General features: G+C 37.6%; 1 protein-coding gene across 5 annotated transcripts; it reads right to left on the reverse strand.

The window, feature by feature from the left end:
• Nucleotides 1-1,495: 1,495 nt before the first annotated feature.
• Nucleotides 1,496-27,187, reverse strand: elf2b (E74-like factor 2b (ets domain transcription factor)). Of its 5 annotated transcripts, none has more exons than XM_081361299.1 (9): nt 26,874-27,187; nt 15,621-15,741; nt 11,858-12,062; nt 5,641-5,754; nt 5,354-5,530; nt 5,133-5,213; nt 4,308-4,497; nt 3,813-4,166; nt 1,496-3,183 (listed from the first exon to the last, which is right to left on the reverse strand). In XM_081361299.1, exons 2-9 carry the CDS (start codon nt 15,693-15,695, stop codon nt 2,523-2,525), a joined length of 1,857 nt encoding a protein of 618 aa, XP_081217425.1. In that variant the 5' UTR covers nt 15,696-15,741; nt 26,874-27,187; the 3' UTR covers nt 1,496-2,522. The 5 variants fall into 5 exon arrangements, with proteins under 5 accessions (XP_081217425.1, XP_081217426.1, XP_081217427.1 ...); XM_081361300.1 differs by lacking the exon at nt 26,874-27,187 and adding an exon at nt 17,262-18,337; XM_081361301.1 differs by lacking the exon at nt 26,874-27,187 and adding an exon at nt 17,749-18,325.
• Nucleotides 27,188-27,330: the final 143 nt, after the last annotated feature.

Here is a 27,330-nt window from a genome sequence, read left to right on the forward strand (position 1 = left end):
AGTTAAGTGTTTTAAGCATTTTTACATTTATATATATATATATATATATATATATATATATATATATATATATATATATATATATATACAGACAGTAACAATTTAAACAATGTATTTTATTTGTGAACTGATGTTCAGCTGTTCTTTTTAATAGTCAACTTATTTTCAGATCATCAGTCATCATGCTCGGTAAACAATGTCACAGACATGAAGATGTAGCCTATGTCTAATTTCACTAAGCTGGTTGCTCACTCCAAATCATGCCCGTACAATGGCGGCCGTCGCATTATCCCTGTTGGATGTGCACTTTACCATTGGCGATTAAACGGACATGGACTCAATATATATAGGCTATATTTAACATTTGTTTTTATTTAAAGTAAATAAAATGATTTTATATATATATATATATATATATATATATATATATATATATATATATATATATATATATATATATATAATTATTATTATTTTGTTTCCTATAACCCTGAAACATGACCAGGATGTCTTGACACGTATTGAGGGATTCTGGTGTAGAGCCTCTGTGTGTGGCTCCAGTTCACACAGCAAAATTGTGTAGAAGATATCTAGAAAGCACACTAACCCCCTAGTGACAGAATTTATAACTGCATGCACGGAGCCAAGAAATACAACTTCTTGTTGTGGACTGTAGCACAATGACTTAATGACTGTAGATTTCCACTGAAATCTAGTTTGCTGGTATGCAAAAAAAAGAAAAGATTGTACTACTAATGTTAGTGTATGAAGTGAATCTCGTATTGTACCTCATATTCAGTGCATTTGGGATCTAACTTGTCTTCTTTTAGCCAGGACTATCAGACTAGTGCAGCATTCAGTGGGTCTGGACATGTTTAGTCTAGGTCTTCTGTCCAGTGTTTTATGTCATTTTCTCGTTTCAGTTCGTTCTGTTACTTTGGCTCAGCTTGGCATTTCAAGAATTTTGTGTCTGAATTATCAGTGGGGAACAAACATATACCTAAATTCTGTTAGATATGTTGTATTTTCTAGTTGTAAAAAATATATATTGGGTGTTTCCAATTAAAGTCAGATGTTATTCTCCTAAAGCCACATTTTCTCATTTTAGCCCCTAGTGGTAGTCACACGAAACTTTAAATTGGTTACCCTCCACTTATTCACTTGTGTAAAATTGAACAAAAACAAATGACCGACTTTTTTAGGGCTAATCAAATTTAACAATTTCGGACACAATTATTAATAACTGACCATTTTACAGAAATATAGTTTAAAGAATATCATTTTACTGGACTTTTGTGGGTAATTCCCACTTTGTTCTTCATTAGATTACATCATATCCAGTCTGGGGTCGCATATGGGCGCAAAAGTTCAAACATTTCAATGCATCCGAAGCTCAAATTCAGTCAAAACTGTCATTTTTCTGAGATAGTGAAAAGGTGAGCCAAGACCAGGCGAAAAAACAAAACAGTTCTGCAGCTGACAAAAACACCACCACTCAAATTCAGGAATATTTTTATATTTAAGTAAAACCTACTCGAGTACACTTTGAAACAAGAGTACAACAAAATAGAATATACTTCAAATGTTGAATATACAAACTAGATTATTCTGAACACAAACATCTTGTTCTCCCTCTTTAAGGACTAATACAAAGCAAAAGAAAACAAATGCGTAAGAAATGTATTTGCAGTGAAGATGCATGCTGACCTTTCTTTTGTGTTGGCAAATTGCCATCGTTCCAGGATTTGGACCCAGATTTGATTACACCCAAATAGTATGGCCTTTTTTATATATAATCCAGATTGAAATGGGAATGCAAAAATGCTTTGCAGTTTGTTTGCCAATAATACTGTGCTTGGTACAATGAGTGAGGGAAAAAAACAATAACAACAACAACAAAACATGAGCGTAACACAAAAGCTTGATTTAAAAAAAAAAAAGAAAAAGAAAAAACTGTTCTAAGGCTGCATTGTTTATAAATTCAGTAAACTGTATAATTCCTATATACAAAGTTCATTTCTTCCCTTAGTAGAGGTGGAGGGAGAATCGACACGTTCCTGTGAAGCGTGGACTCACAGTGATCGTCAAAAGAAACTGCTGGTTTGCCTTGCCATTTTAATGTTAAAGAAAAATATTTTTTATACAAGTTATAAAAAGCTGAATTTATCCTCCCTCAAAAGTTCACATACTTGACTACAACTACTTACTCCTTAGTGTTCTGCTTAGCTGTTATTAGTGTCAAAATAGTTTTTTTCTTTTAAGTGGAGAACTGTAGTGTTCTTTACATTGGTCCCTTAATCATAATTGAAATGACGGACATCCAGGGTTAATTCACATGATGTGAGAAACGGGCCGCTGATACAGGCTGGAGTCTTTGCCTGCTTAGAATACATAAAATGAAACCACACTTGAACTTGAAACTGTACAACTCCAGTTTGATTTCCCAGAATGCGATTGAATAGTATCTGGGGATTATAAATTCATTTATCATAGAGTTCACGACTGACAAAAGGCATCACTCTTCAGCTCTCTGCTGCGAACTGTGGTTTTGAACCTTCCTCTAGGACCTCTGCTGCTGCCTGTGTGGGACTGTCCTGCTCAGGCTGTTCTGCGGAAGTGCTGTCGGGTTTGGACTCTGAGGTTTGGGCTGTGCTCTTAGCTTTTGGAGAGAGCTGGCTCTGCTGAATCTGGATCTGAACTGGGACTGGTGCCGGAGTAGACGCCGTCTGAACGGAGATTGGGACTCGAGTTTGCGTCTGGATTGAAACGGGAACCTGCGTCTTCGCCTGAGCCGGACTCTGCTGGGCGGGAACTGCCAGTCTGACCACCTGCGTCCCCTGCGCCACAGGCACGGGCGTAAGGGCTCGGACGCCCATCAGATTGATGCCTGTGGGGCTGCCCGGTTTGGCCTGAAGCTGGCACTGCGTGAGCTGGGTTGCGGGGATGGTGATTATCTTGGCGAGCTGAACTGTGATCCTGTCACCATTCTCGGCTGTGGCGGGCACCATCGTTGGCATGGTCTGGATTAGGACTTTAGGTGCGTTCATGCCAGTCGCTGAGCCAGTACTGGTGGGCGCTGTGGTGAAGAGCGAAGGGTTTGCTGACTGCACGGCCACTGTGGAGATCTTCTGTCCCAAGGAGTTTGTCATAACGACCGGCACTTGCATAGCAACCCGCACAGTCCTGGGCACAAGATGAGGTTTTAAAACAACAATTTTTGGCACAGAAAATTAAAGTGCCCACACTATACTCATTTACAAGTTTGTTATTTTATTTTGGGGGTAAGCTAGACTTAATTTACATGATTTATAAAACATTTTTCTCATAATGTACTTTGCTGTAGCAAACCTCTTTTAACCCTCTGCCTGAAACGCTCTGTTTTAGTTACCGTCTCTTTAAAGCCCACTTTTCCGAAAAAAAAAAAAAAAAAAATCTAGTCTGATTTGATTGGTCAGTTAAACAGTATTATTAAATCTGTAACTATGCCGTAAGTATTGGAAGTCAATGTTTTTTTGCCCTCGCAGTGAAACAACAGCATCTCCTTAACGTAGTGAAATCACTAACCCAATTGTTCTTTGAGGATTGGTAAAAGCAGCCAGTGGGCGGGCATTATGCAAACGTGTAACAGTGATGTAGCTAATAATGGCAGGACTACAAACAAAGCATTTCAGGCAAGTTTCTGAAATTAACTCCCTTTGGTGTAGACATTGAGCTTTGTAATTTTGCAGATTGCTTACATGCACATTAGACACTACAATATAGGTAAAGTAAAAATAAAAAAAACATAACAGGTGCACTTTAAGTCTGGTTACCTGGGTGCGTTGGCATTGGAAATAATGGTGGCATGGGACGGATCTGTTGTCGTGGAGACTGTTACGATGCGCTGAAGGGAAGTTGCAGTGAGTGCAGCTTTAGCTTTCGGGGAGCCTGGGTGGACTATAGTCCTACCGCCCCCTCTCAAGATGGCAGGAGTTTTGGAGAGGTCAGACGTCAATAGAGTGTCAGATGAGGGAGGAACGCGTTCATAGGCCTTCTCTCCGATTACGTCATCGCCAGGGTCGCACTTATCGTCATCGATGACGACAATGTCTTTAGGCATTTCCTTAAACTGGTAGACCAACCTCTGACCCTCTACTTTAGCCAAGATACCTCTCTGATAGTAATACCTGAGAGAGAAACAGAGACATCAATTAAATATACAATAATTTATTTCCAGTTATGGATGCCAATTGGTCAATATGTCATTCCAGCCATGTGAAATGTCTTCAATATCTTACGATGTTTGCACACACAAGGTTCTCTCTCACCTGAGCGCTCTGCCCATGGTTTCATAGTTCATGTCTGGTTTGTTCTTGTGTTTGCCCCAGAGCTTTGACACAGCTTTAGAGTCCACTAGCTTGAAGATGCCTTTCTCCCTCTGTGTCCACTTGATGTACCTGGGACAGGTGTTCTTATCCTGCAGCAGGTCCAACAGGAACTCCCACAGGTATGTACTTCCTGTAAGAAAACACAAATATAGCATAAGATCCACATAATCTAAGCAATATTAGCTAATTAACAGCCACTGACACTAGCAAAACACAACTAATAATCTAATACATTTAATTAAATAAATAATATTAGGATGGATAATACAAATCATGTCAAGAACATGTCAAACATGTCACAATCATAGTCATTTACTATATACACTACATATTCAATACTGCTCATTATATACATGTAATGTTACCAGGGTCTGTTTTCATTTTATAAAAAAAAAAAAAAAAATAGTAATAGTGTGAAATATTTTTACAATTTAAAATATTTTTTCTGTTTTAATGCGTTTTAAAATGTACTTAATTTCTGTGTTGGCTTAATCCTATTTGTATATGATAACAACAAATTATATATTGTACAAATTATTTAGTGTTTCTAAAGTAATGAAAAATCAACCAAAACCATTTAATTCAGTAACAATGAATAATATCATGATGTACACAATGTGCAACAATAACTTATATGAGAATGAGATGCAAATTTACTTTATTCCTTATTGGTTTGTACTTTTGATATATTATTTGAGTGAAATAGGGCCCAGATGTTTCTTCACCCATATCATACGCATATAACACTGAATGTATAGGACGTACCTTTCCCTTCCCTAGACTTTTTCTTGATGCCCAGATCTGGAGAGCCGTTTGAAATGTGATGGGGTTTGGGTTTCCGCCCAGCTACAAGGATGAAACACACAAACAAGTTAAAAAACGTGTAAAAAAAAAAAAAAAAAAAAAATTCAGACATCCTATGTTACCTTTGCACACAAAATATCATCTAAATAGCACGTTTGGTATTATTGGTAATGTGTTCTCACATTTTCTTCTCTTGCTGGGCTCCGTCTCCAGTATCTCAGGTTCCTGAAAAACCGTAACCACCTCCATGGGCTCGGAGTCCTCTGTGCTGACCTCCACCACCGTCTCCGTCAGCACGTCAGGTCGCATAGCCGCATGCAGGAACTCCGAAGTGTTGATACATGGAGGCACAAACACCTCTACACAACAGAAAAACAACTCATTATAGAAATTTTGTTTTTCTCACTGTGTGGCTGTCCACAGCAACGTGAAAGCTATAATTGAAGGGGAAAGAGAAAGCACTGTTCACCTGGGCTCCGGTCTCCACGCAGGCTGGAGGGAGAGTCCATGTGTAGAAGAGCTTCAGCAGCCTCGATGGTTTTATCAGAGCAGTGCACACTAGAGCCATGAACTGATGCTTCCACTGCAACAGACAAAACACACAAACAAAACTTCATATTCCTGTGAACTTGGTTTGTAAAATTCTTAGGTGCATATTACAATATTAAAAAGTATCATTACATTTATATAGCATGATTTAATAGCAAAGTGTCTACACCAGCATTTAAAAGTATACCTTATATATATATAAAACACATTTAACAATCTGTTTAATACAACTTACTGGTTAATATTGTGACAAACAGCTTTACTTTATTACATGCCTCAGTTGTAGAGTTTCATATGGTTAATCATTTGATTTTGATCTGTCAGTTATGTTGATATATACACTACAGTTCAAAAGATTGGGGATAAGATTTTTTTATGTTTTTGAAAAAATTATCTTTTGCTCACCAAGGCAGCAATTATTTGGTCAAAAATACAGATATATTGTGGAAATATTAATACAACTTAAAATACCTGTTTACTATTTGAATATATTTTAAAATGTCATTTATTCCAGTGATCCAAAGCTAAATAATCAGCATCATTACTACTTCAGTGTCACATGATCCTTTAGAAATCATTCTAGCATTCTGATTTACTCCTCAAGAAACATTTCTTATACATTCAGATTTACTCCTCAAGAAACATTTCTTATTTTTAATATTATTAATGTTGGAAACGGTTGTGCTGCTTAATATTTTTGGTGGAAACTGATGTTTTTTCAGGATTCTTTGATGAATAGAAAGTTTACACGAACAGCATTTAAAACAGAAAACTGAAGTAACATTATAAACGTATTTACTGTCAATATCAATCAATTAAATGTGTCCTTGCTAAATAAAAATAATTTCTCTCTCTCTCTCAAAAAAAATCTTACTGACCCCAAACTTTTGGACAGTAGCGTAATTAATAAATGCCACATACAATGAGGACTGCAGGTACAAAATAATCTTCATGATTCACGTTTAATATTAGTACACTGAACTCTCAATAGAGGGTGCTATTGGGTGGAAAACCTGTGTGTTCATGGTTACTCAAAATCATATCTAGCAACAATTATAAATCAAAAACAGAAAATATATGTAAACCTTTTTTTTTTTTTTTTTTTTTTTTTTAAGTCTTTATGGTTGTATAAGTTAACTGAATGACATACACTTAGTATGGAGACTTGATTAAGTGTGTGACTGACACTTTAATATGGTACTTATGAGCTTTTAACTACTGACTGACAAATAAACTACCTGGCTGAGTTAACACCAACAATCAAGAGAGCTGAAAAATAAGACAATGCAAGTTAAGCACTCTGAGAATAAGTGTTTAGAATCACTTAATATAACCACTTAATATAACGAACACAAATGGGTGTAAGAGGACATGTTTTAAGTCCCGTAGGACCTAATAATGCAAAAGTGCAACTGCAGACTTCTTGAGATCCTAAATAGATCCACAGGAGTCGTACCTGCGATCAGTCTACTCAAAGCCCAATTAGTGTGCTCTATCTAAGACAGTTTAGATAAAAGAATCTGCTAACACACAAGTCACTTCCTTAGACGCCCTGGCTCTAATTAAGAAACAGGTGCACAGACTGATCTCAGACAAGCAGTTCATGCATATATAGGACTGAACCTCTAGCCTCATTTCTCTTTGACGTTAACACCCAGAGCAACTAGCACCTGTGCCAGTCTATCCAAGCCGTCACTCAAGTCCCATTAAAACCTGACCCTGCCCATGTTTGGCTATGTTGGTCTGTTGCTGCTCACGGGGGCTATCTTTAGGCAGTCCCAGTCATAAACACACACACGGTGTCCTCTAGAATGGGTGACCCGGCATGCATTTACTTCCTGTATTCAGACAGATCTGCCCTTGGAGACAGGACACATATGTGTAGTTATTAACAGAAAATACTGAAAATTCATATGGCTGCCAACACTTCAAACCTAAGAGAATAAGACTGCTTTCAAACAATTAGTACAAATTAAAAATAAAGTTATACCTGTAAAAAAGCTGTTTTTGACTACATTAGATATTCATATATTTTTATTCTTAAAATTCTTGAACATTTAAAAGGTTAGTTCATGCAAAAAAAATAAATTATGTTATGTCCAAACCTACTTGTGGAAGAACATGAGAGTTAAGAATTGTTGACCATTTTTATTTTTGAGTTAAATACCCCATTAAGACAAAGGGTACATTTGATCTGTAAAACCCAAATCTGGAAAAAAAAAAAAAAAAGCTGCAGTCAAGCAACACTAAAATATAAGCAGAAAATACAAGGCTTTGTCAATATGAACAAGGAACGCAGATTCGCTTAAATCTAAAATACTACAACAGTCGTTAAATAGCAGTCACGTCATTGTTAACACTTACATAATTATAAACAATAAATCATTAATAGTAGTAATGATTTAGCAGAACAACTGACACAGGAGACTGAACATTGTGGTACTATTTTGTCTGTCACTAAAATAGCGGTCCACAAGAAAGTAGTGCTGTCCCTCCTCACTTCCGTGTTTACAGTCGTCAGAGCTTTCCCTCCAGTTCTTTCTGAAGACGCTCTCCGAGCTTCCTGCCACTCAATCCCCGCCCCGAATCTGATTGGGCGACTTTCTAATCAACGCCCCAAGAAACAGACAAGACGATTGGTCAGGTGTAGGATTTCGAAAGCGGCGCGAATACTATTGGACGACGAGTGCTGTCACTCAACATTTAGACAGCCCAGTGGAATAACAATGCTTCCGCCATCAAATTAGCTCTAAAATCTAAACATCCACATTAAAAGAAGTCAAAATATCCACTCGACACGTTTACAGCAACACATTACAGGTCAGAAAAAAACAAAGTGTCGTTTAAAGAAATAATAAAGCTATACATGCTGCTCACGGAGATTAACATGCAGCGCTAAATTGAGCGACCACGTTTAGATAACGGGACATCTGCGATGTGAAGCAAACATGTATCTTATTACACAAACTCTTTGTTTTTGCATACATCTTAACATTAACTTATAAAGAAATTAAAACGCAGTTTCTCCGCGTGTATGTTTCCCTCTAATATGCCACATTTTCTTTGAAGATGAGGCATTAAAATAAACCAATAGTCAAACGTAAAGCACTCAGGCACTATTTTAGAAAGAATACAATTAAATCAACAGATTTCACATTTTAGTAGGCTGTATTTAGGAGTTAAAAATAAAACTCAGTGCCCTTCCGACTCCAGACAGCGTGGCAAAGACGTAGGAAAGACAACATCTCTCCCACTTCCTGGTTTCAGAGCAGCGTACCACCTCCAGAGAAACCCGTTATTTTAACACACTCCACATCAAAAACGCCCTCATCACCGTGCAAACTGAACACTGTGCACGCTGATCACGCATAACACAGCATGCACACCTTCACGCTACTTTTCAACACTCCAAGAAAGCAGACAAGAAAATTAGGCAACGCCATGCAGGTTGCCAACCAAGGTGATCACTTCCTGAAATGCCCTCCATTACTTTAGAGCACAACTTCGCGGATCACAGCGCTGTGGCGCGAGCACTGCTCTGCTGCTCCCCAAACAAACCCACGCTGGCGAGGAAGAACACGCGCTTTGGTCTTTTTACCTGCTCGGATAAGTAGATCGAGCTGGTTAGCGGGTCCCTCATGCAGCGACGTCGCCATGTTTCGTCCAGAGGTGCAGATTCACATTGACTCGCATTGAAAGCGTTTAGAGACGCACGACTCGCAGATCACTCCGCCTCCACAGGAAATCTCCACAAACTCAACAGAGCGCACAGATCCTTCCGCGCCAAACACAGGAAATCCTCCGCGCGCTCTGCGTTACGTTCGATGTACGTCAACAGCGCAAAGAATTATCAAGTATTAGTTTGCAACAAATCTTTTAAATATTAAAATAAAGCACATACGCAATGCATATAACATTCTCCACAAAGCGAATTAAATCCGTGAAAATAACAGTTCTATGACAGTAGGCGTTTCCATTTCCATATCCTTTTAGCGTCGTTCTTTGTATTGTATTCTTATCTAGAGAGACATTCTTTATAAAATGTCCTTAAGCATCTTCCTATTGTATTTTAAGCACTTTGAACTGTGATCTTTAAGTATATGAAACATCTATAAATCACTGAAAATAATTGTTCTGAATAGACACGAATATGACATAAATATGCGTTTCTTTTTCCATATTTCTAGGCATGGCATTTTGTATTTTATTATCTAGACGAGGGTCATTTTTATAAAAATGTTTAGCACTTTCAACTGTGATCTCAAAGTCTCCAAAATATCTCTGAACGAATCTTATGGGAGTTTTATGATGTCACGTGACATTATACGAATTATAAATCGTTAAGTGTCTTAAGTTTTGACATGAGTATTACAAGTCAGTTTTATTATAATACTTGCAATAAGTATTATAATGTGAGGAATGACCATTTTCTGCACCGACCTTCAAAGAATGTCCACAAGAGGCCAGTAGAGACCCATCACTGACAGGGCCTTGGCACCAAATCTATACAACACACGATTTTATCCATGATTTACTCAACCTCATGTTGCTCCAAACCAGTATTGCTTACTTCCTCAGAGGAACACAAAATTAGATGCTAGGAAGACCCAGACATCATTCACTTCCATTGCTTTTTTTTTTTTTTCAGACAATAAAAGTGAATGGTGAATGAGGCTGTCAGTTCTTAACATTCAGCTTAGCGTCTCCTTTTGTGATCCATGAACAAATGAATCTACTATGGGTTGGTAAACATGAGTGTGAACAAATGTTGACTTTCCCTTTTGGGTGAACTCTCTCTTCAAAGTGCCAATCTCTGCTAGATCAGTAAAATGTAGTTCTAAACGCAGAAATTGGTTGTAAAAATAGAAGTGTAGCCCTGTGTTTGACTGCTAGTAACTGAAACCAATACAAGAAAGCTATCTTTGTGCCACAAGGTTGATTTTATAGCAGAATTATGCTTATGTGGTTAACCTCTGAAATTATGCATCACTAAATAGCCCATAAATCCCAGCCCATAGGGACGGCGTTACATAAACTACATATAATAACAAATAAGAGTCTGCATGCACCAAAAAACAAGATACCTAATCACTGACATAACAGACATGAGAGAGCAATGTTCAACTGTTAAAGTCAACTCTCTCCCCATGCCTGAGACTGCAGCATTTAATATGCATCAATGTCCATCATGAAGTATTTTGTTAGAGCGATTAAGATTTTCAAATGCATAATGCTGGATACACAGTCAGATGTTTTCCAAACGTTGGCTTCACAAAGTCTCACTGCCAACGGCAACTGCTGGATATCACAGGATTCAAAATATTTGACCACGCAATCACTAGAACAGAGAGCATTTCACTCATGTGAACAAAAGCACTATCTGTGATAAGTGTGTGGGGAAAAAAGTTCTTTATCTGCCATTTTAATGGGGATTTCATTCATGTTTTGAACAGCTAGAAGTTGATATAACAAATCATGAACAGACACGAAAGCGCGCTTTTGTATTGAAATCCATTTCAATAACTAGAAAATATTTTTTAAAAAGGAGTTTTTAACAGGCAAAAAAATACCTTTTAAAAAAAAATACCCCCCCCTCCCCCCCAATATGACTATATAACAACAATAATATATGTATAAATTATTAAACATTATTATTATACATTTATAATGTTAAATTATTAATATTTTATTATAATTATATAGCAATAAATAAATATTTTATTATAATTATAAATTATTATTTTAATTGACAAAAATTAAATCAATAAAGAAATATAATACTGTTTTAAATTGCAATCCTGCAAGATAAAAAAGTATTTATTAATTATAATTGATAATAATAATAATAATAATTTTACAGAACAACAATGCAGCCCTATCTATTAAAGGTATAGCGGAGGATTTTTTACTTTCGGGTGGATCACCTATACTATTGGTCCTCCTAATTGTCAATCATTCTGGTGAATCAATCAAACTTTTCAAAAAGTGGAGAGGGCGGGTCTTATCTAAATTTCGTAAAGATCCTCCGCTATACCTTTAACATTTATGTGTTATGTGTTACTGAAGCATGAAAATGTCCTGGTCAGGTGTGCTCATAGGTTGACTGAGAATGGTTATGTTTGGAACGGTGTTCTCACCTGTCTCCAGCACCTCAGTCTCCACCTCCTGCTCCTCAGCCACTCCCTGCATCAGGTAAGTCTCATCATCGTACACCAGCACCTGAGCAGCGAAGCCCTGCTCCAACCGCGCACCGGGCACCGGCTCCACGATCACCGCAGGGTACTCCTCCTCTCCTTCCACTTCTCCCTCCATCTCTCCCTCAACCTCATATACACCCTCCTCCTAGACAGAGAACAAAGAGAGGTGGCATCATGATCAACAAGAAACCAGAAAACTAAACATTCCATTAATTCTAACAGATATAGATTTCAAGAGTTGCTGTAAAGATTTACTGCATTATAATGAACAAGATTTTTGAGTTCTACAAAACTTTAAAGGGTCATTCACACTAAGAAAGATAACTATTAAGATAACTACTATTAGTAGAAGTGGTTGATTGGATCGATATTGATTTTTGATGGCCAATGCAAATAGGGTGGTCGATGGGCTAAATGTATATATACTGTATCATACTATTAACTATAATACTATTATCACTATTAACATGAGCGTCGTCCACACAAACGGACGATTAAGTTGTCTGCTGCTTTAAATGCTCAATCTCTTTAAAGTCAGGTGGATTCTGATTGATCTTTTATCAGCTGGAAAAAAAATCTTTCTGGAAGAGATTCCAATGATATTGTTCCTGTGTTGTTATAGCCGTGGTGTGGACTTCCCAATTCATGATTCATGATGAATCATGATTGGTGTAAAAAATTCCTTAACATATACTGGAAAATAAATATCATAAGCTGGTATTCATGGGATGTCACAAACATTGTCTTGCATAGACGGAACTTTTCTATTGGCAACACATTTGATACACTTTGCAGCTTAAATTCTGACCAAAAACTGCTCACTTATACATGAAAAGTTGGCCTGACCAACTATTTGCTTTTTTTAAAACATTTAATGTCCACATGAAATCAAAACTGACGTGACTATTTACTTTGTTAGTGCACATCAGTGTTGTTACTGTTCACTAAAACTAAAAATTAGTATTTTTTAAATGGTAACTGAAATAAAGCTGAAATAAAACAAAATATAAAAATTAGATGAGAAACAAACTTTGAAAACTAACTGAAAAAAAATAACTAAGTTGAAGTACTAAAACTAGAAATATAAAAAACTAAAACTAATAAAAATGACAAAGGCCCATCACAAAATTACAAAAACTAAAATTTAAACTGAAAATGTAAAAAATAAAAGCTAGTCTAGAGGTGAACAATTCATTTGTGTAAGTTAAAGTTTGTCTTCGTAATTTTTTAGTCAAAACCCGCTTAGGAATGGTGTTCCTTCTCTAATAATAAGGAAATGGCGAGGATGTGCGTTAAAATCAAGACCTGCCATCTAATTTTCTCATTAATTTCTCCGTTTAAATGTCATGTCATAATACTGAACTAAAGTTGATCACACAAGAGTGGTAGAAACAAAATCAGACACAAATCTGGGCGGAAAGGCTGAGTAACCTGGTGCACTCCAGAATTTTTTATTTTCTTGCCTGTGCCTCAAAAAAGGAGCACCTTACTCTCAGCATAAGACGTTACTGTTCCATCTCACGGATCATCTGATGTATATGGGCTGGAAAACTCTAATCTGATTGGCTGATCTTTGGTCAGTTCTTGACATAATAAACTACAAAGTTGACAGACTTCTTGCCAGTAGACAAAAATATGCAAGACTATGGCAAGCCTGATTCCTGCAAATTGTGTAATGCCAGCCAATTATATTGCAACATTTGAGTGCAATATACATCAGCCAAGTGGGCTGTGGATATGAGACTAGCAACAATTTAAAGTTCCCCTGGGGTCAAATTTATGCCTTTAAACTCATCTTTGATCACCAAAATGGCACATTTAAACATTCTTTGTGAAAATAATTTCTTCATGCCTTAAAATAGCAGGAATGTAACTCCACATCCTTGCCTTGAGTCACTTAGTCGGATCCATGAATACGCATATTAGTCCCCGCCTCCACTCACTCACACCAGCTCAGAGATCCACTTGGTCAACTTTACCGTAGTAAACGCTACACAATGGCAAGTGGAAATACTGGTTTAATTCAGCCAAAAATGTTTGAACCAGAAACTAATTCAGAAGAAGTGTGCGAGTGAATTATACAGGCTCATCTACATGATGTAGATTACTCAGAAAGGTAATGTATCGCTCTCTACATCAGACACATAATGGTAATTGATACGATTAGCCTTTTGCTTGACTATGTTACTAAACCGCTAATAATGTGCTGCTAATGTTACACAAACCACATTCCTGTTTGCTGTCTCAGAGTCAGACAGCTGCCTTCGAAAAACAGTATCTTTAGAAACGCTTTGAACAACTTAGAACATCAGTGGAGAAAAGCATATCATAACATCGTAATATACATCATATACATAATCCACCCACTATATTGCTAAATGTACCCAGGTTTTCATATCAACAGAAAAACATACAGTGATAACCTGGCTTTACTTGAGACTCCCCTGCTTCAGAGCGTAGTTAATGATATGCTAAATCCCGCCCACATGTTGACGTGATTGGTTACAACGTGTGTGATGTAGAAAACAAGGGCGGTTTGAAACCATGTTTTGGTAAAATGCGTTTTTTGATGAATTTGCACATGGTTTGCCTTAAAGCATATTACAAACACCACATAGACGTATAGACAATAGGGCTGGGTAAAAAATATCGATTTCTCGATTTTAATCGATTCTCAATTTTTTATTATCTTTTATTATCTCTATCTTAATTAAATTAAAATAGCCCCACATCATCACATAGCCTTCACCATACCTAGAGATTGGCATGGGGTACTTTCCATAAGAACATCTCTCAATGCAAATCAAACTAGCTATTAGGCTAACTGAAATAAAACCATGCCAATCTCTAGGTATGGTGAAGGCTATGTGATGATGTGGGGCTATTTTAATTCCAAAGGCCAAGGGAACTTTATTAGGATGCATAGTATCCTAAAATTTTTTTTTTTTAAAATACTTAAAAATAAAAATCTGCCTGCCTCTATGGGAATTTAACATAGGGGTGTCCAAACTTATGCACCCTGTATTTTAAGGAAGAACATTTATTTATTTACGATACATTATTCATTCACAAAGAAAATTGGTGTCCTTAAAGGTTGGATTTTTCCTAATTTTTTAAATTAAGGCATTAAGTTCAGTTTCCAAAAGATGATTTTTTATTCCTCTTTTTAGTCAACTTTAGTATGGGTGTCTAAACTTATGCATAGCACTGTATATGCACCATATTACATATTCAGTATAATTTTTAATGTTCTTCAATATTTAATGCATGTTTGAATAAATCTGGAAAGTTTATGACAGCCACCATTTAAATTTTTATAAAATTTCATATAACTTTATTATTATAAAAATAAATAAAAGTGTATTTTAAGTTTTTGTATACAAATCAGTTAATTTGTACCTTCAATATTATAGTAGGCTAATAAAGCCTATAGGCTACAACTGACTCCCATAGTTTACAATAATAGTAAAGAGATTTGTTTTCCTTGAGAAAATTTGCAATATTGTACCCGATATCCAAAATAATCAATATTGAATCGAATCGTAATCGAAATCGAATTGCAAGATTGTGAATCGAAATCGAATCGAATTGTGAAATTTGTGTCAATACCCAGCCCTAATAGACAACATTAAAAAATAGATTTTTAATTTAAAAAAAGCGGCAAATATGCTTAAAGAAAGTTTTGTAGTTGTGAAATTCTTACCGGTAAATGGTCGTCCACTGCAGTGACATACTCCACCACTGCTCCTCCACTGTCTACAAGCACCACAGACGTCATGACTCATGCCCCACACTCTGCTGACCCCCTGTGGCAAACTCCAGGACTGCAGTCGGACGGCACGACAAGAGACAAAAGACATCAAGTAAGAAAAAATTATCATTGGCACTCCAAAGAAACACCACATCTCAAACATTCATGAACCTCATGTGCAGAGTCAAAGCAACCCGCTCTCCAGTTCTGTCAGTCTGGTTCAACAGGAAACACACTCTTGCTAAGTAACCGAACATCAAAACAGGAAGCCTGTCTGTGAAACACTGACGCCATGGCAACAGCCAACATGCTTTTGTGTGTGGAGCTGAAATGAACTATTACAGCTGCAAAATTCTCCCAGTCCTTCTCAATACACCTTCTTAAAAAGAAAGGGAGAGAAACAAGAAACGTCAGTGGGACAGTCTAGCAGCTGAATTATTGAGTGACTTTTCTACCAGACAGCTAAAGTGACTGGGCGACACAATAAAACGGCAGCACGCACATGCTCAGACCATTGAAAATAAAAGGGATACTTCTGTCATTATACACTTGCCATCATGTTTTTCCAAACCTGTATGACTTTATTTTATCAGAGAAACACAAAAACTGAGGTAAGGCAGAATGTTCTCGCCATTCTTTTCAATGCAATAAAAGTGAAAAGGGGCAAATGCTGTAAAGCTCAAAAATGACCAAAAAGCACCATAAAAGTCTTCCATATGACCAGCAATGCATTAAAATTCCAATTACTGAAAATTATCCGCCTAAAATGCCATTTTCGGTTTTCAGAGAGAGAAAATGTGAATAGAAACTATTCCTTGAACATAAGATAACGAAAACACTCACATCAAGAATAGCAAAATGCATTTGAAATCTCATGCAATACAAAAGGAAACAAACAAAAACGAAACATTTCTCTTGTGAAAAGACAAAGAACAGCTTGTCGTTTCAGGGTACACAAAGGCTTATATTAGCCAAAAGCCACTTTTATTAATATCAATGTTAGTATTGTGTTTACTATTCACTAGTATCGAGTCAAAAAAGCCAAATCTGGAATAGTTTTTAAAGTCAATATATGCATAATTACATACATTGCATAGTTTTTAAAATATTACATTAAAGATTTTCAGAGCGTAGATGCCATAGAAATAATGGCAACTAAACAAAATTACCGATCAACAATCAAATCACTTAGAAAATGTCAGAACAGAAAGCAAATGCTTTCAATCAAAGGCTAATAATATTAAAATGAAATTGTCCCAAATATACATTTTTAGCCAAGATGTTTTAATTTCATCACAACATAAGTCTTCTGGAGTCCTCCGATAGCTTTGTGTGAGACTAAACATTTAAGTTATTTACAACTGTACCCTCCACCACAGCTCTTAAAACTCATTCATGTACACTCAAATAATGGCATGCGTGTTGTCTGTTGTGGTTGCAAGCCGCATGGACTACTTTTATGGTGCTTTTTCATCACCTTTGGAGATCCAACAAATTAGTCTGCGTTCAGTTGCATTGTATGAAGAAGAACAGTATGAAAATTCTGCTAAACTCATATGAGCCAGACAGAGTAAATGAAAGAATTGAACTTACACCGCATAACATGTCTTCATGGCACCACGGATGTTTGCTTTTCCTCTCATTAATCGCAAAGAGTAAATAAAGAACACCATGGTGATGACAGACACTGAAAATTGTTAAAGTCATCTGATAAATTCCCTGTTCAATTGCCACAGCAACGCAGTCACAAGGTCTGCGCCGGGGCAAAGAGGTGTGGCGACTAAATGTGACACACACTTCCTCAGAGATGCATCTGGATCATGTTATCCGCAAATCACAAAATGACAAGTTTCTTTCAGCTTCCCCATTAGAGCTTCCCCCATAACTGCTGTGAAATAACAACTTGTGCTTTAAGCTCTTTAAATATAAAGAAATTACTTCATAGCCTACAATCACTCATCATCTTCTGGCTGAATAGCTTGATGAGTGTACTATTACTTGAAGGGTGTTTCAATTCAACTCAAGCTGTGTTATTAGATAGCATCAAGGAAGTTCAAGCAGTAATTCATCTGTTTCCAACCTATTGTTCCTGGTGCAGCCATGGAATTCCACAGCGTTTCTGTTCCATTCCAAGCCGTATCCCAATTTCCTAGGACACATTCTAAAACGTTCCTGATCCACTTCAGCCATCGCTTCATGTCCTTGCAAAATCTCCACATTCCAACAAACTGACTCGACAGAAGACAGCCACACTCCCCACAGCACCATCAGGGAAAGAGTGAGTAAAGGACCGAATCAGAGACGTGCACGTAGTCTGCACCGTTTGGCACACTATTGCTTTCGTTTCCCGTCTTGTTCACACCTGTTCCTCTATGTCTTCATTCTTTAATGGCGCTGTATCCTTCTCTTCTCAGTCGTTCACTCTATCATGCTCACATCTCAAGGGTGAGGCAGCATTTGTAAGTTCGACTCAGCATTCTGCGAGGCAGGATCACATGGTCTGAGCTTTCCGAACAGGCATCACATGACCAGGGCACAACGCTGCTTTTGTGTCCTCAACAGACTCTCCAGTGATGCAACGTCCCACCTTTAGAAACACACACACACGCAGAGGACGCCAAAATCCAGCCTCCACCCAAAAGTCCTCCAGATGCAACGAATTATTTCTCAATGAGAATCTCGCCTCTGTCAAAACACATCCCCTAACTGACAAAAAACCCACTTCTGTTTTTACTAGATTCAGTTCAACTCTGTAGCCTTCTTCCATTGAACACAAGAAGAAATCTTTTAAACAATGTTTATGCTGCTCTTAACCATAAAATAAAAGCCTACAATTGCATAGAGCCTTCAAAGTAGAAGGCTCTATAAAAGTATGACTGCATTATATTCAGAGTCTTAAGTCAAAATCTGCTGAAGGGTAATGGAACAACAGTTTTAAAAGGTGATCTTTCACTATTATGTACCACAGGATCTGCATTTTCATGGGTTGAAATAAAAGATTGTTGTTATAAGAGACAACTCTGCCTCAAAACCACTCCTTTCCTGGCAAAAAATAAATTAGATTTTCAAAAGTCAACGAATTTGTGACAGCTGAATGTAACATTTTTGACAAACCAAACATGTCAGTCACTGAGTAACATGTAATTTAAGCCACAAAATAAACTTCATTGTGTAAAAATAAGTATAATGAACTGTGCTATTTCAAACATAGAGATTTTCTCTCTTTTGCTGTTTGATTAACATTAATAACACAGACAACAGCAGGTTTATTAGGCTGCTGTCACTTTAAGATGCACATCCAATATACTAGTGTGTTTTCTTTCTCAACTGTTTACGTTCACTTAAGACATACATGACTGTGTTTACGAGGATACTTGCAAAGATGGGCATTTTGACGCGCAAGTATGCGTAATAAACAGAGTTCATTACTCACGTGCGCATATAGTGAAAAGAGTTGCAGTGTTCCCCACAGGATTTTGTGAAACTGTGGTGGGCGGACCTCTGTCCGGTATTGAGAATCGAACCCGCTGATCATGTGCTGATTGCGTGAGCGAAGTGCACACTTCTCTTTGCGCAGCGCAAACAGACAGTCTTTTGATAAGGACACAAAGCCTTATCGCGCTTTCGCTTTTAGTTTGTTTGACAGCAAAGGCGCAAAACATTAAAGACCTTTTATGTTATTATGATAAGTTCATTTATATTTTCGGGCCGCCACAGTCTTGTTAATGAATGAGAAGCACTGAAATCTATTTGTGGCGGCCGGTCAATGTTGATATTGTGGCAGGCCGCCACAAATAAATCAATGAATGGGAAACCCTGGAGTTGTCTTTCGCTGCTTATTAAGCTTCAACGGTTTAAAAATCACTTGTTTTTAAACCACAGTGTTTAAAAACGCATGCAAATGATAAGCTTTTGTGACTGTGTAGCACAGCAACATCACATAAGCGTAACGTGATAGAGATGATAGTCCAAAGTCTCTACCGGTTGACAAATTTCTAAGCCTGGTTAAAACCAGACCATTCTCAGTAGTAACTGAGTTATGGTCTGGCAAAGCTTCTTTAATAACTCATTTCCAAAGGGGCGTCACCAACGGATGTCGCTCAAATGCCTCTGGCCGCAATTGGATAGACCTAAATGCTGTGTACCAATTCGCCTAAGTTACTCTACGCCATAAAAGTATGTACTCTTTTTGTGAAGAAAAGGTATTTACTTTTGAATGTGTAGCAAAAAAGTAGGCAAGCTTTGGGACATACTACTTAGTCATCTTTATCGGACGGATCTGCCGCGTGCATCCTGTCACGTAAACTGCCCTGTCAATCATCTTGTCACAGTTAAAATCCTCTATTAAATCTAATTTAATTTCCTACCGTTTCGGAGAGAAATGTAGTGCACGTTCATCTGCCAGTGGGTCTTTCATGGAGACTGTCCTCATGTGTTTGCAATTTGAATATAATAATGCATTTAAAAGCGCTTCACCAACGGAGTGGACGTCACTCAAATGCCATGGGCGCAATTGGATAGACCTAAAACCAATCAGAGCGATCGTCATCGTGTAAAGCCCGCCTCAACGTTTCTGATTGGTGCCGCGATTTCGACGGCATGGAAATGGGCTTGAATGAGCTCTTTGCCAGACTACTTGCTGAGCAAATCTAAATTTGCCGGAAGTTGTCTGGGCTTTCCCAGGCTACAAATTTCTACCAGTAGGCTATATCATGTCTAGAGGTATGCCCCTTAGAGTTCTTCACGGGTCCAAAAATTCACACCCGAACCCGAAGAGACCCATAAACGTGCTACACGTAAACGACCTAGACAACCCATCAATTATTTGAAAGTTGGACCCGGACCTGCAGAACTGAGAAATGCCATAAATGTACTACCTGGAACCGATGCGGACCCGTGGCGTCAATTATTTGAAAGTTTAACCCGACCCGACTGGACCCTGGTGGCACATATTCCACAGCAAATTGCTATGTTAGTAGCCTTCTCCCAGACTGTGATCCATAATACTCCTTGCCAAGAAAGTTCCATCCATGTTATTCCTCTCTTGACGATTGAAAGAGCATGCTTAATCCACTCATTATCCCAGCTTCAAAAGTTAACTTGCTGTCACAGTTATAAATGACAAATGCGACTTTGCAGTTTTGCATTTTTTTGTATCTTCTCGGGTCAACTCACATAATAAGATAACTTCGACTGTTTGCCCTTTTGAACTATAATAAAAATTACTTATTAGCATTACTTATTTGCGATCATCTCTGCTCTCTGAGTCGAGTCTGACCAAAAAATTGATATAATAAGATGGTTAATTCACAATATTAAATATAAAAATGGGAGAAGGAAAGTGTGCGCGTTTGAGACTGCACATGCACGTGCACGCAACCTGAAATAGGCTAAGATTTTTAATGCAATTTGAGCATCATAGAAAACATTAATGTGACAGTTTATCTGTGAGTGTAAATGTGAGTGTACAAGGCTGCAAGCAGTTTTTGAGATTTGAAGTCTGTTTGCATTTGATGTTGCAAACAATAGGAACAGGAAAACGCATGATCTCTGTGCGCTTGCATTAATTAATTATTCCGTAGCAGATTTTGACTCTTGTTTTGTGTTCCACATGTAGATCATGCAGCTCAAGAACGACATGAGTTTGGGCAAATAATGACAGAATTTTTATTGTTGGGTGAATTGTTTCTTTAAATGTTCATTAAATCTAGCAACAAAACAAACTACTCCTAGGAAAAAAATAATATGGCAATTGGCAATTTTAATAAAGATGGCAGCAGTTCCATTTTTATATAACGACTCAGAACACAATCACACACAAAAGTGCAGATGGCAAACAGGGGAAACTGTGCATGAGTCAGTGGGGGTCAAATATCTGAGCCAAACACAGAGCAAATGTTGACTGACCTTGCGCAAAACTGGTTCACAAAGCAGACAAATTTCCCTGCATTCATAAGCAGCTATTTGATGACTAAAAAATATAATGGCAGGTTATGTTCAGGGAACGGTCTCATTGCCTCCCACAGTCCACCACAGCAGTGCACAGAATGCATTGCAGTCATCTGGTAAGGGTTGTGTGAGCAAGTTAAACTACAGCGAATACAAAAATTATTCATTCCTTGGACCTTTTCATGTTTTACACCATATTGGGCTTTATTTATTTATTTATTTTCATCTGATCAATAAGAAAAAATATAATTTCAAAGTGACAATCTAAAGTCATTTAAAATAATTCATTGAAAATAATAAAAATTCAAAAATGAAGTAAACGTCTCTGACTTTTACACCACAGTGGGCTTATTCATTTTTTGAGTAATATCTTGTCAAAGTTTCAACAGATCTAACATATTTTAAATTAAATATATATATATATGTTTTTAAGAACTCAATATTAAATATGACACCTAATTTATCTAAATTAGGGATGTCAATTTACATAAATTCCTATAGGCCTAATCGATCAATCGATCAATTAATCGTTAATCTTAAACTCTTAAATCCGAAGTGGAGGCGCCACTAATGCCAAGTTCACACGGAACGATTTTAGGCCCGATTTCAATCGCAATCTTCTTGCAGGCTATCATTTTTAATATCAATTTCGATCTCGCGCACGCGTGATCTTGTGTTATTTGCTTATCACTTCTCGCATGTGTTTGGTCATTAAACGTAGTTTGCAGGCCAGACAGAAGTTGTTGGCCATTCTTTCTGTTGTAAAGTCACGTAGTGTGAAACCTCCTGTCGCCGATCCATCATGCAGCGTGAACACACCAGCAACTGAATGCTACCCCAGATAGTCACGCAGTGTGAACTTGGCATAAGTTATCAGCATACTAACTTAAACACTCGCATAACCAACACAAAATACATATCGTTTTACAGCTTAGAAGCTTGGCCTTACAGTGAATATAGGAAATATGACCATCACTTAAAAAGTGCTTTTAAATGTGCTGACATATTAGGAGTACTCTATTTTATATTGTGAAAAAATAACTACTTAAGATGAAAATATGATTTGTAAAATAACAGATAGACCTGTCATACATTGTCAAAAAGGTCTCGACTAGCAGAATACAACAACCATTTGTTTCCGTTACAGACCAAACTATTAAAGGTGCTGTAAGTGATGCGACGCGTTTTTCAGGCCAAAACATTTTTTGTCACATACAGCAAACATCTCCTCACTATCCGCTAGCTGCCTGTCCCCTGAACACAGAACACACTGTAAAAAAACGCGGTCTGTCTAGACACCACAGGCTCCACAAACGGCAACAAAAACAAACTGGGCTCACCCACACCAAGAAACATAATAAACAGAGTTCCAGCCAATCACCGGCAAGAAGTATTGGAGGGTGGGGTTTGGGGGGTTAGTGCGCGTGCTCGTGAAGGGGGTGTGTGGAGGAGAGAGAACAGAGAAGCATGAAGAGGGAAGTTTGAATTATGGCCGACACACGACCAAAGAGACGACGTTCCGATGAACAAATTGCAAAGAAGAGGGACAAGGATAAGGAACGCACGAAGTCCCGAATTTACATCGGAAAAACCATTAAAAGGTGGCGAGAACTCCGCCGGCAGAAGGGCTTCCAATCCGACATAGTTGCTCTGTTTTTGCAGAACAGGTAAATCCATTTTTCTTTCTAAACTGACGTTCATGTTCGCTAAACCAACACAAGGATGTAATTAGCTAGATCTATGCAGTCAGCGTTAACTTTGGTGAATACAACATGTATGTTTCTAGCAGCGATCAATCTCTATTGTAAATGATCAAGCAAATTCACAGTAGGGCGACAATTTGTGTGAATGATTTGTTTTCATCCACTGTTTGTTATGAATTTGAATGTTCATTTATAGGCTATTGACAACGTTGACTAAATTTGTTTACGCCGCCGCAGTTGTTTATGCTCACTGGGAAACGTGAACGTTATCATGAAATATTATTGCGTCCTTGTATGGGAGCTATTTATAACCTCAGGTGGCGAGACGATTTTAAGATAATGTTTCTCTTTTTCTGCATTCTGTTCTGCAATATATAAAAGCATTTATCTAACTTGGCGACATTACTCATTGAATGAAGTATCAGTAAAACTTAACTTTGTTTGTAGTGACTATTTGGACTTTCCTTTATGTCGGAAGGGAGGGGAGGAGGGGGGAGACGGGATGAGGAGGAGGGAGGGTCTAGCTAGCCTCCGTTTTGTTTGACAACAATTCGAATGTCAACAAGAAGAAACGTCTCCCGGGATCGCTTAGAGCACCTTTAAGTATTTGTATGAATATGCGCAGCTGATGCACGTGTAAAAACAGTATACACAATGATTTTCGCCAACTTTTTTGTTTGTAACTTCACGAGACATTAGTAAACCATAGTAAAGACTGCACATCTTTATTTAGAGCAGGTGGTATTGAACAATCCAAAACACAATGCGTAAATCACAGAGTGACATGACATGACATGCTCATTGCCTAAAGCTATAGGACTTCCGGGATCCGATTGCATCGTGATCATGACACAGTCTTTCACAAATTCATTTGAAAGTTTAACTAATGGAAACTGGATCTTGGGTGTGACGGGTGGCAATCGGACACTGTTTTACAGGAGCACGCTTGGATTGGTTTAATCGCTCAGATTGACAGGTCTTGATTTACAATGCATCACAGAATAGGAGCGCACATCTGAAACAGCGCTGCAAGATCACTCATCCACCAAACTCTTATTACTTTTTGTTTATTTTATGTACTTTTGTTGTGCCATTTACACAAGTAGGCTAAGTAGTTCTTATGTTATATTAAGTAAAATCACTTGTTTGGAGGGTTTTTTGAACCAGTGGTTAATTATGTTTTAAAATAAATGGCTAGCCTACCTAGGCTAATCCATTGCATGGCTTGAAGACATACATTTAGAATACGTAACTATGTTTTGCGCATGAGTCGCACGCACCTCAAAACTACTTTAATGATAAAATAGACCATTGATACGTTTTATCGATTAAATTCTTATCGACAATTAATCAATCGTCGATTAATCGTTAGCTTCCTTAATCTAAATTATCACTGATGCAGGCATTTAACAATATATAAATTATATAGTTCAATGGAGATCACTAGTCAAGGGGTTTCAAATGACAAAGTCCAACCTCTATCGAGTCAGTATTGTGACAGAACTTCAATTTAAAATCATCAAGAAAAAAACATGCCCAGAAACTCCACAAAAAAACCCCGGAAAAACTGGGGAACAGATACAAGAAGATCAGTCACTAACCTAGTTAAATCAATATTTAAGAAATTGAACAACGATATTACAGCTTTAAAACTATCTGACAAACAATGCCATGCTCCGAGGGAGCAAAGGCTTCACATGAAATAATTGTGGTTCCAAAGAGCACTGAACCACACCCCGCTTTATTGATCTCGGAGCATCTGGAAAAGCAGGGAAACCCAGTTTGATGCCATCTTAATTTTTAAGTCAACACGAAATCCACATGATGTTTACCCTATTTAATTTCTTTGCATGATCCTGGTCTTAGAGCATGTAAGAAAGTCAAATTCAGTTAACATTTTTGGGTTTATTATTCACGTTGCTTCCATGACAACATATCATCTGCTATGCCTATTTGCATTTAAACATCCCCCAAATCAGTTTACTGGAACACAGAGATGTGGGTAGCAGGAAAAAACAAAACAGTTAATTTCAATGAAAGCACGAACAGAAACTCACCCTACTCAAGGGGATTCAATCTGCAACCCTGCAATGACCGCACGCAGGACATAATCCATCGCGCACTCACATGCTTTTACGCTCCACCCTCGAATGAATTTATCTCCCCAATCTTTGCATGCTCATTTGTCTCAATAATCAATCTTTCATTGGCTTTAAGAAAATGTATCATACTGTGATATGGAAGCAGACATGCAGATGTAATTCATAATGGGGCAAAGAAATCTGCACCTTTCAAAGTCCTTATCGCTTGAATTCAGCAACTGCTGAGGTAGATCAAAGTCCGCTGTTGTTGACTTCAGCACTTCCCTCCACTCTCAGCAGTCTAAATTAAGCGTTTTCAATCTTTTAAATGCCACAAATATGATCATCCTCGTGTAAAGGAACCCCAACTTAAATCATTTAAAAGATATCTATATAGTCTGTTGTATAAAGACCCAATTTATGCAGTAAAAAATTCTACATTATTTTCAAAAATATTTTAATTTCTATTTAACTAGCCTACATTATTGCATGTTTCCCTTCTCGTCATAGTACTGTTATAATTAAGTATTCATACATTTGTTTTAATTCAAGTTATATATTTATTTTAATTTATTGTTTATTTGTTTAAATCTAACTTTCTTTATTTTTTGGCCACTTTTTCTGAAAACATTTCTACGGACAGACCCCCAAATACTCCCTTGTGGATCAGGGTCCCTGATCCAAATGTAAAGGTCAGTGACCTTGCCAAGATAATCGATCAAACCTTAGAAGAAAAGTCTGTGGCATAATTTCAACACTAAAAAGTAATCCCTTGCATATGAGATCTTATCAGAGGTTTGCATTTCACTGTAAGTTACATGCCAGCAAATACAATCCTGACATCCTACCATGAGAGTGAGTTAAATCAGTGTTTACAACAGTGACTAACGCAAAGCCCTGATCCTGCTGTACTCTCTCCAAATAAGTGGGCGTTACAATATAAACATTGAAGGAAATACCACACACCAATGTTATCTCAGTTCCTCACAAGGAAAACCATAATTTATAGTATTCGTGTGCTCTTTAAGAAATAAAACCCTTGTGAACAGTTTATCATCTGACATTATTGCAATAGTACCAAACCAGCGATACATTTCAATGCTGAAAATGTTATTTCTGAAACGCTTTACTTCCATAAAAAATCTTAATCTTAGTAGGAAACCAGAGATATGAACACCGAAGCGAAACGTTAAATGGTTAGTTGTCAACTCTCTGCTAGCATTTAGCTTAGCCAGCCAGCAAATACGACACAGAGGAGCTCACAACAGAAGAAATATAAGCACTTTCAAACAAATAATCGATAAAACATTTGTATACATGTCGGAGTTACTCTTTATACTGTAAAGCGACACTAAATAGCACCGTGAAGTGCCTCAATAGATTCGTTACATAGAGCTAAGCTAATATAACCGCATACTAGTCCCTGCTAATACTTCTTCGGCGTATGGACAGCGTAAAAGTAGATTTCTTACCTTGAAAAGCTGATTTTCCGAATGAAACCCACACTCTGTACTTGTTTGGTTTACACAGGTATAAGAAACTGAGTTTGGTGGCTGTGGTGGGTTAGAGCTCGTCACACTGTGACCGTTAGCGGCTAAGCTCTAACACACACACACACCTGATCATCACAGACACGGGTCTAAACAGCACTGAACAACACTGACTGTGACGGGCCTCTAACACAAGACCTACTACACTACTCCCTTACACTGATCGAGCAGAGAGGACATGGAGGGTTTGTGTTTGCAGACAGAAGATCCAGGTCAGAGTCATGATGTAGTAGAATGAGAGAGAGAGAGAGAGAGAGAGAGAGAGAGAGAGAGAGAGAGAGAGAGAGAGAGAGAGAGAGAGAGGGAGAAAGATGCACCCTCAGAAACCAACTACTGCCTTGATCAAGAGACTATATCAATGTATATTACAGCAGTTTTT

This window comes from Scardinius erythrophthalmus (assembly GCF_964197995.2).
Source record: "Scardinius erythrophthalmus genome assembly, chromosome: 3".
Lineage (NCBI taxonomy): Eukaryota > Metazoa > Chordata > Actinopteri > Cypriniformes > Leuciscidae > Scardinius > Scardinius erythrophthalmus.

Coding starts and splice junctions, on each gene's coding strand:
- elf2b (XM_081361299.1), bottom strand. CDS start 15,695: ATGACGTCTGTGGTGCTTGTAGACAGTGGAGGAGCAGTGGTGGAGTAT. Junction 4,498..5,132: donor AAAGTCTAGGGAAGGGAAAG/GTACGTCCTATA, acceptor GTTTTCTTACAG/GAAGTACATACCTGTGGGAG. Junction 4,167..4,307: donor ACCATGGGCAGAGCGCTCAG/GTGAGAGAGAAC, acceptor TTTCTCTCTCAG/GTATTACTATCAGAGAGGTA.